Source organism: Calidris pugnax, unplaced genomic scaffold (assembly GCF_001431845.1).
Source record: "Calidris pugnax isolate Ruff unplaced genomic scaffold, ASM143184v1 scaffold70, whole genome shotgun sequence".
NCBI classification, from domain to species: Eukaryota; Metazoa; Chordata; class Aves; order Charadriiformes; family Scolopacidae; genus Calidris; species Calidris pugnax.
The window spans coordinates 5,182,999-5,193,182 of NW_015090862.1; the positions used below are offsets into that span (position 1 = coordinate 5,182,999).

The following is a 10,184-nucleotide window of genomic DNA, read 5'->3' on the forward strand; positions in this document are numbered from 1 at the left end:
CCAGCCACAGCTCTAAGTGCCACCAGAACAGGCAGGGAACAGGCATCCATCGCTCCCCTCTGGACGGACTTTGTGGAAGTCCAGCTTCTCTACAGGAAGCCACAAGTAAGGAAAAAGAGCGCTTAGTAACAGAGCTTATGCTTCTGAGGAAAAAGGGAGGGAGGGAAGAGGATGTTGGGGAGCGAGGGTTGTTTGGTTTGGTTTCTTCTCTTGGGTTTGTTGTGGTTTGTTTTTTTCCTTTCAAAGCACCCACAGCTGTAGGCAACATGCAGTAGCAGTAAGTATGCTGCTGTGTAAGGTAAGGGAACATCTAAAAAGGCCCTGGCAAAGTAATTTCTTAGACCTTAACATTCCAATGTCTGAGCTGCTGCGTGTCTGGTACGCTCCGCAAGTTCACTGGATTGTGTTTCCTAAAGCGTAAAACAGTATTTTGATCAGAAATGGTGGGAAGTACCCACCCTGAGAGTAGAGTGCAGCCCAATGAGCATAATTTCAAGTAAGCATTGAAACAAGTAGGTAAGAATTTGATTTACACCTGTGTGATTTCTGAAAGTGCTGGGCTAGCCTAGGAATTGTAGCGTTTTGACACAGCACATTCAATGCTTTGTTAATGGTAGTAACAGCATATTCCAGTCACACAGTCAGAAGACCAATTTGTCATTGCCATAACATGAACACAGCACAGTTCTTGTCCCTGCCAGCACTAACCATTTCCGAGGCTGATTGAGAACAGTTTCCTGGGGGCGGGGGGTGTGTAAAAGCCCCAAACCACACGAGCTGGCTGCCACGGCCCCCGTCTCACAGCAGCAGCGGGGCCGGCAGCGCCCCCCCAGTGCCTGGGTTTCTGCCCCTTCTCCCTGCTGAGTACCAGTCCCAGCATCGCTGACCTAAAGCTGCTCCAATCCGTTCACCACTATGAAAAACAAACATCCCAGAGGAGCTTTACAGCAGTGACAGACCAAAGGTAGTGCTCATACAAAACTGCCATTTATAAGACTGTCTATATTCAGCAGCGGGTTTCAGTGACTGTTCTTTTTCAAAAGGGAAAGCTCTCGTGGTCCCTGTACACAAGGAGTGAGCTCAAAGAGGTAAATGTAGTATTTCAAAACCACAGCCATCATAGACAGAATTTTTAAGGGTTAGAATTAGGTTTATTTGTAGCAAAGCTGCTGAGAAGGATGCACTGGTGGTACACAGCTTTAATTTCTCACTATCCCCAACAATCCAATAAAAGCCAGAGTTTGTCAAAACCGCCATGCTCTCACCAGCAAATCATCTCATCTAATATGTTCTTGTTTTTACTGGGGTTGCAGAAAAGCTGAGCTACTTTTCTAAGGCTTGCTCGGAATTCTTTTGTTTCCATACCAAGGTCTTGGTTTCACCACACATGCTGTTCCAAAGGCAATACATGCTGAACAGGAGACACTCCTACCTCCCAGTAAATAAATTTAGAGCTGAAATGCTGCTAACCCCGAAATGTTCTTAACCCCTACTTCAAAGCTCATGTTCTGGTGCAGTTCACTACACAAACTCAGAACTAGACAGAGACATACTGACAAAAATGAAGTCCAGGACTCCACGTAAGTAATTAAACCTTTTCTGCAAGAGCAGTGTAACATTTTCATGGCATTACATGACATGATCACAGTTCAGCCTCCTTCACATCACTGCAACATTTTTAGTCATTCAGTACATTTATTTATTATTCATTTTGACCTGACATCTAATACCTCTTCTCTCTTCCAGCCTTTATTAGCTGATGAGCTGGCAGAATTTCTTCCCTCTTTCCCCTTCCTAATCTTTGGAGTGGTCACAGCTGTGACAAAGAGTCTGTGCAGCATCTCCCCTGCTGCTTCAGAGTTGACTAGAACAGAACAAGTCCGTAGACGGCCCTGGAATCTGAGGCAACTTAAAAGAGACGCAGTCTCTCTTACAGCTTAGTCACAAGAATGGTAAAGTAGAAGCCTGTGAGCTAGAACTTTGTTTTTAATACTGGAAACTAAATCCCTGCTAAAGTTGGGGCACGGGGAGAGACAGACAAAGCTGTGTAGATGCCAAGATATGCATGAACTGCATGTGCACATTTGTTTACGTTCCAGCCTGAGCACTAAGTGTCTTCTCCTGTGCATTTCAACTGCTGTGTGAAATACCTGTTATCCATTTCAGTAGGAAAGAAATGGCAACTCCATCCCTTTCACAGGGAAGTATCATCTTGCTATTTTTAATTGTTACGACATTTAAAGAGAATCCTTTTTCCCTTGTTCTGTGACACTGTTTAGAATTCGTTCGTTAGGAGAGAGGGGTTGATAAAGCTTGGGTACAAGACATAAGCTTTGAAGCACATCATTGACATTTTTTCTTCCATTAGTGTTCGCAGGCAGACAACAAACCGACCCCCACCAGCCGGAGGAAGGCCTAAACCACAGCCCAAACCTAAGCCTCAGGTCCCACAGTGCAGGGCACTGTATGCATACGATGCTCAGGACACAGATGAACTCAGCTTTAATGCCAACGACGTGATTGATATAATTAAAGAAGGTATGTAAAGATCAAAGATTTTGTTACTGAAGTATTAATTTTGAAGGTAGTGTCCTAAGTAAGTGAAGACATGACATTGTCAGCCATCCCACTGCTGTCTTCCCTATTAGGCTTGCAGATTTCTATGATAGCTCGAGGAGCAGAGACCCACACCAGTCAAACCTGTTCACCTTCAAAGCATGAGACAGATCAATGACAGATATGTCACTTGGTACTGCAGATCTGTAAATTTAATTAGAGAGTAATTCTGTCACAGGCTCTGGCTGAAAATTACCCTAAACCACAGGTACAGCACAAGAACCACAAAGTAATAAAGCAGTTGTAACTCTCTGTCTCTCCAAAAGGCCATAAAGAGTAGCAAGCTCAGGTTCTCCAAACCATTTCTCATCAGTCCTTCACAAGGCTTTCACAGGGTGGAACAGCTTTGCAAGGCTACCTCAGAAAGTATAAAAAGGGTTACAGAACCTCATGACTTTGCTTTCTTTGTCACAGATCCTTCTGGCTGGTGGACAGGAAGACTACGAGGGAAACAGGGGCTGTTTCCCAACAATTATGTCACCAAGATATAAAAGACTATCATCAGACAGAACTGGCACGAAGTTACCAGTGGTTGAAGATGTTTTATCTTCAAGACAGTTCTTCTGAGAGCTGCCATTCTCAGCAGTATCTTCAGTAGAGTTGTGTATGAGCAGGAAAATAATTATGCACAGCACAGACTTTGATCTTTTGTCTCAGAAGCATACAGCAATGGACACGCTGACCAATTATTTATTATATTTAAAAGCTGGTTTTAACACCTAGTAAGAATGCTCAAACCTACCGTCTCCCTGAAACAGAAAGGTCCTTTGCAGTCTGGGGCCAGGGACTTCGAAAGAGGTGTATTTAAAATAAGTGCCTTCAGCTGAGTATCAGAAACCTTTGTAATTACCTACTGAAGATAATGTTAAATGCACATTTCCTCTGATGCAGATCGTTCTGGGGAACATGTTAAGTATGCTGCTACATGTCAAAAAGATTTAGGCTCATGTGGGATATGACCATCTAAAAACCTACTGTGATGGTATATTTAGGTATATTTAAGTAATTCTGTACAGAGTTGTAACGGAACTGGTTTGTGTTTGCCGACGCGTTTAGGGACTCCAACAGGCACTACAAGTTAAAGCAGAAAACCATGTCGTACTGTATGCTAAACAGAGTTGCCTTCTTCAAGATTTATATTATAATATGGCTGGCCCATGTTGGATTTATCTTTAATGCTCTACCTGTTATAAGAAGTGTCTTTATGCAGAGCTGTACATTTATAGAAACAGATCATATACTGTATATAAATACTGAGTATGATAGAAACATGTATGAATGTATAATGTAGTATTCCACTGTTCTTATTCATAAAGTAGTTCTACTAGAATTTTTATGCCAGGTACTTACAGATATGCACTACTCCTTCCAAACAGCAAAAGCGTTACTGCTTAAATCCGGTGGCCTCCCACACCAGAGCGGCTGTTGCTTGGCCTACAGTTATCAGCATTCATGCTTTGCCTTCTGAACCTCCATAAAATAAACCACAAGCAGCAGTTAGCTGAACATGTCTGTTTTCTGTGCAGTTTGTTACATACACAAACAGATCCCTTCACAACACCTGTTGGGTTTTACTGCACTCATTTCTAAAAAACTAAAGTAATACCCTTCCTTTGCTCCAAGCTAAACCATTTTCACTCTGCCCAGCTGAAGTGCTGTGCATTACATTTTTTGTCTTAAAAGCAGTTTAAAAACCTGCATATGTTGATATTAAGGAGTTGCAAAAGCTTTAAGATACAGCTGAAAATCCTGAACTCCCCTCCTAAGCCATTGCCTAAGCCTAATTTAGGCACACTTAACCTCCACCTCCATTAAGAGATGGTGGCCTGTAGAAGTTGTTGCTGGAAGCTAGAAACTCTGGCCTCAGTCCGGGGGAAGTCACATACACAGAAGGGATCAAGCACCTTTTTTAGCATTCCGTTTGCATTGCTAGGCTTACTTGTCCTGGGGGAGCAAAACGTCTGCTCGAGAAGATAATGCGCAGTAGCTGCAACATCCTTCCTACAGGGAGGGCACTGAGGCCTAGGCCAGCTTTGTAGTACTGGGTTCTTGTCTTCTCCATCAGGGCCAGCACGCTTCTGACCAGGAGACACTGGGAGAAGGGAGGTAATGACATCAGTGCAACTTAGAAAGTACCTAAGGGTCTGTAACTTAACATTACTCATATAGGCCTGACTTAACAAATGGGGCTTAAATGAGGTATTGAGGCAGAAAAGCTGCATTACTTATATGCTAGTGTTCCTTGAGCACACAGATACCTATGTTTATTAGAAACAAAGGGAAGCAAAATATTAAGTGATAAGGAAGAATCTACTTATGGTGGGCTGGACTATCTTCCCAGGTTCAGAGGCTTACTGAGGGAAGGTAGGCAGGAGGGGAGAAAAAAAAGGAAAAAAAAAAAAAAAAAAAAAAAAAAGGGGGGGAAAAGGAACAGCAGGGAAAAGCTAGGGGTTTGGGGTTTTTTTATTTCTCCAAGTGAAGCAGGTTTTAAGAGCTTAGGCTGGTTCAAAAGGTCACCCCTACAGTTTCACACCTACAGCCCCTGAGCCTCAGCTCCCTTTGTTCAGGTACACAGAGAAGACATTGTCTCACCTTCACCTAAACAAACCCAGACAAGGCTCAGATCTCTTACAGCCAGGCCGCTTCTCTTCTTAAACTCGAAGGCAACAAACTACAAAAAGAGAAATCCCCAAATACTTCTTTGAGACAAGGCACTGAAATAAAGTACATATTTAGCATCCTTTACGGTACACCATGAAAAGATGAAGTGTCTGCCTGTACTTTCTTACCTTAAGAGTGAAAACAAGTTACTCAATATAATCCACTATAAAGCCTGGAGTCTCATTGGCCACAACCATTGAGAATAATCATCCACATCTGACTGCAAGTTGTGTCAATCATCTAGTTAGTCAAATGTCTTACTTGGACATTAGATGGCAGACATGTCTAGGGATGCCTCAGAGTCACAATACCTTTATTTCTACGTAGAGAGTTGTATTACAAATCAAGTTTAAAATTTCACCATCCGACTGAGTCCGAATTGTCTGTAGTAAGGCAGGAATGCTATGTACAAAAAGCAGTAGTTTTGCCTCAAAAGGCAAATGAAGACAAAGTTCATAAACCAGCAGCTGCCCAGGGTTATCACAGGAGCGACAAAGCCAGGTCCCTGATGGTGTTGCTGCTGAGCTGAGGGATTGTGCTGATTTTCAGTAGTTCGCCAGCTGCGTACTTCTTCTTTACAGCCTGCAAGGGGAGAGGAACAGCGTTACAAAAGATTCACACATACAGTATTGAAGTTCAGGCAGATAATTTTGGGTTAATTAGCCTGACTGCTGGGAAAACAAGCAAACAAACAAGGTTAGAAGTGAATCAGCTTACAAACTAGCAAGAGCACAGTTTGCCTAAAATGTTTTGAAGTTACTACTAATGTAACATCCTCTCACAGGCTTAGAATACCATATGCTCTAACATACAGAACGTTTACCTAAGGAGCCACAACACACAGCAAAGGTATTTGTACAACATTGAAAAGAAAATTTAAGTAGTTATACTTACAGTGTATTTGGTTAACGACTCATTTATTTTGACCACATTCTTGGCCATATGTTTCATAGCTGTCTCCAGACTCTCTTCTGTGTAGCCCGTGTAGTACTGCTGCTTTGTACCCTGCAGCGACACGGTAAGAAATGTGAGGTGTGTGAAGTGGGGATGGCTGCTCGAGGCACTATCGCTCCAGGAAGCAAATGCCCGAAGCCTCATGCGCTGTGAGTGCCAGAAGCTGCAGTGCCAGCAGTTTAGCTGACAGATCCAGAAGAACTTCTGTGTGCAGTGAAGTCTGGACACATCAATGGCCAAGAACCACATTTCTACACTGCAGAGGATAAAAGAAGCGACCCCTCCAAGAGTAACCACTACTTGAATTACAATTCACTACTCATGGTCAACAGTTTTGTTATTCTATATGTACTGTGAGAATTATGAAAATATACTTTATTTACAGTTCTGTAACTCGGTACTTTCAAGAGAAAAATCCTTTCATATCACAGTGTTCACATCGAAAAAGACAGTAAGGTTTTAGTGGTATATTCCTTTTTCCACCTGCAGCTCTGCATCAGGCTGTCCAGCTGTCATTTGATCACCAGCATGACCTAAATGCGATTTTCTAAAGTAGTTGTTTTAATGGTTCAATTAAATCAACAGAAGGAAAAAACTCCTAAGAACAAGTTTGATTAAAATCCTTACCCATTTGTTGCATCCCAGAATCTTTTGGGACAAGCATAACGCAGCAGCTGCAATCTCTGAAGGACGATAGTGAACCATGTCGTAGTCTATCAGTGTCAGCTCCATGAGGTATTTTGCTAGTGTGTGCTGCCGGACATCGGCCTGCAGATGGAAACCTTGTTAATCTGCACAGTTTCACTTCACCTTATCATAACTCAGGATTGCTTATAGTATTCATTAAAATCAAAACAAAAATAGTCAACAAAATATTAAGGTCTAGGGGCTATACTCTCTAACAGGCACTCATCTCAAAATCATGACCAAATTCCAAACCAGTTCTGCTGAACAGTCATACGCAATTTAGACACAAAGTCAAGTGAGGGATTTTAACAGAAAACTGCAGTATTGGGCACTGCTCTACCCAATTAGGGATACAAGGGATAAGGGGCATGGGGGGGAAGTGTAAAATGCCTTAAGGAGATGCTTATTAAAGCAGTCAGAAGTAATTCAAGAGTTACTAGTGCTCTGCTGACACAACTGAAGTCCACTGTAAGTGCAGGTGGTTCAATCGAGTGTAATTACTGAGGTGGGAAAAAACGGTCAGGTCAGAGAAAGCTTATCTTTTGATTCTTAAATAATACAATATTTGTACCCAAAATATAAAAACTGCAACACTGCTCCCCTTTTACTAGGGAATATCCTGATCAGCAAACGAGATTACTCTAAAAACAAGGGTTCTGGCTCTAGGTGTGTTTGATGTACTCCAACAACACAACGACTGCCACCAAGCCTGACCACAGGCCCTGGTGAATACAAACGGCTCCTGGCACCCCCAGTGATGTTGGCACGTTACTCCACACGGTGGAGTTCCATAGTCAAGCATTTCTCCATCCAGCATGTAAGCAGAAAGCAACTAAGATTGCATGCTAAAAATGCCAGAATCGATCCTGGTAAGACTTTGTATGTGCAGAAAAGTTCTAGACAATCAGGAAAAAGTACCCACCTCCCCAGCTTTTGATGCCCTTCTTAAGAAGTGAAGCGGAAGAGGTCTTCCTATACTGAAGTTTAACTCTTTAAGAATCATAATCTCCATTTGTCTAACTTCATCACTGGTGTAGGCGTTGTCAGTAATGTAAACAAAGTCGTCTACACATGGACACATCAACTCTTCGTATTTTGAAGCTAGAAACAGTGCTGTTACACCCACCAGCTGAAGGGTCTTACGAGGTACTGGATGACTCTACAATATAGGAATTTAAAAAACAGACTCCAAAATGTCAAATTCTAGATAAACAGATTCTAATTAATCAGTTTAAAATACCAGCATGACAGTACTCATTCTTATAATGTAAATGCGATCTTCCACTTTTAAGTCAGAAGGGTACCTATAACAACAGGCTCAAGGAGGTTCACAGCCTCAGAGTTAACGCTGCATCATACAGAGCTCTTAAATAAAGAGCAGATTTTGAAGGTTCTTAGATTTATAAAGAAAGACTAAATCCTAAACTTTAAAAACACAGTCATTGAGCAAGTCTCCTAACCCAAACATGAGCTGAAAAACATCTTACTTACTTGTAAGAAGCGGTCTAGAATTGCAACACACATATACAGTGTCTCCTGCATAAGTCCAAGTCCTGAGTGGACCTGGACAAGCCAGTCGACCAAAAGTGCACGCATACACCCATTGAGCACCTTCCCGTCAAGGTATTGCGGGCGGATCGATTGCTGCAACTGTTGGAGAAAGAGCTGTGTGAGCAACAAGATTATCACTCTACTGCAGAAGCACAGGCTCAGTATGTCATGCCTCAAGCTCCCTCAGATACAGATAGATCTCTTTCGCATAGTCACTACTGCAGAAGCAGAGGCTCAGTATGTCATACCTCAAGCTCCCTCAGATACAGATAGATCTCTTTCACGTAGTCACTACACAGCTGGGGATTCCTCCAGTCCTCGGCATCGATGTCTTCTACATTATTGAGCAACATGTCAGAGAATGCTTGGCACATATCCTTCTCTTGCATAGATATATCCATAGGGACAGGAGATGGAACCTGAAGAACAGATCATAGTGCTTACATATCTACTGCTTAAGCTGCAGTGTTGCTTCATTTCCATGGTTTTCCAATTACTAGTACAATTTTTCTTAAGCTGAAAGATGCTGAAACCAAACTTACATTCTAGCGTGGCAAGCCTTCACCAAGGTGCCGTACAGACAGAATCAGAAGATCTAGTAATTGCCAGCTAAAGCAGAAACTTCATCCTGTACCTAAATGGCTATTTCTGCCACTTTAACAGTAGCCTTTAGGCACAACATGCATTAATCCAAAACCTCAATAGAGAGGGCGTTGCTTTTTCAGCAGGGAAGTGAGATACATCTACAGATAAGCAATTCTGAAGTCAGAGCTCTAAGCTGCAAATCAAGTTAAGAATCAGAATAGTATCATTAATTCCTACCTTTGGATCACTGGTTTCTTTGAATGTTTGTTTCAGAGCAGCTGGAGGTTTATGCAGTGCAATTGGATCTGGCCTCTTACTAGGTCCTTTTGTAGGCTTTATGGATGCTTTGGAGCATTCTGTTTTCTGTAGTGAAAACAACTACTATCAGCACAGAACTAGTAATTCACAGTTTCATTATAGATAAATTTCAAATGTTCCTCTACCTTGGCTGCATGCGTTCCTCTTGTTGTAACTTTATTTCCAATTTCTTCCAAAGCAGCCCTTTTACCAGCTGCCAGGTGAGGTTTGGCTTTGCTTCTAAGTTCAACACCTGCATTCTCCATCCCTCTAGTGACCTAAAGCAATAAAATGGCAATTTAAGAGTCGCAGACCAACTTTAGTTAATTTTCAGATGCCTAATTCCATTATACACATACCACCACTGTACCAGTGTACCTCTGTATCCATTACTTAACCTGTTTTTATTTCCTACCTGTTCACACACACTCAGAGCTTCCTCTGTATCGGTTTCAGACAGCCCTGTACTCTCACACTGTCCCGAGACTGTGCAATGCACCCCACCTCGCTCTCCCTCACCGACAGCTTTTTAATGCCAGAGTGCTTCTCTACTACTTAGCTATTATTATATTTACACGCTCTATAACTACAGCGGTATTCCCATAAAGATGAACAAAGGAATTTCTTTGTTACACGCATACCATATAGATAAAAGAGACACGTTAGGAATACAAAAAATGAACGTCCTTTGTTACACAAAGAAACCACCGGGTCTCGAGAGCTTCTCACAGAGTTACTTTAAACCGTTAGCCAGTCACCGCAGAACAGACGCTCCCGTATTCCATTCCTGCAGCTCCCCGTTAAGCAGCTCCAGGTTTCTCCCTTCCTCCCAC

At 42.3% G+C, this 10,184-nt stretch overlaps 2 protein-coding genes across 2 annotated transcripts in view; one reads left to right on the forward strand and one right to left on the reverse strand.

Annotated features, from left to right (window-relative positions):
- Positions 1 to 4,122, forward strand: part of MYO1E (myosin IE) — a 60,145-nt gene extending 56,023 nt beyond the window's left edge. The window contains exons 27-28 of the mRNA XM_014944300.1: positions 2,369 to 2,538; positions 3,031 to 4,122. Of these exons, the coding sequence (XP_014799786.1) occupies positions 2,369 to 2,538; positions 3,031 to 3,107 (247 nt within the window). The 3' untranslated portion in view covers positions 3,108 to 4,122. The remainder of the gene's footprint in view (positions 1 to 2,368; positions 2,539 to 3,030) is intronic.
- Positions 4,123 to 5,569: 1,447 nt separating this feature from the next.
- Positions 5,570 to 10,184, reverse strand: part of CCNB2 (cyclin B2) — a 5,003-nt gene continuing 388 nt past the window's right edge. Inside the window, exons 2-9 of the mRNA XM_014944588.1 lie at positions 9,498 to 9,629; positions 9,292 to 9,417; positions 8,718 to 8,888; positions 8,410 to 8,568; positions 7,841 to 8,077; positions 6,859 to 6,999; positions 6,172 to 6,282; positions 5,570 to 5,859 (exon numbers count right to left, since the gene is read on the reverse strand). Of these exons, the coding sequence (XP_014800074.1) occupies positions 5,758 to 5,859; positions 6,172 to 6,282; positions 6,859 to 6,999; positions 7,841 to 8,077; positions 8,410 to 8,568; positions 8,718 to 8,888; positions 9,292 to 9,417; positions 9,498 to 9,629 (1,179 nt within the window). The 3' untranslated portion in view covers positions 5,570 to 5,757. The remainder of the gene's footprint in view (positions 5,860 to 6,171; positions 6,283 to 6,858; positions 7,000 to 7,840; positions 8,078 to 8,409; positions 8,569 to 8,717; positions 8,889 to 9,291; positions 9,418 to 9,497; positions 9,630 to 10,184) is intronic.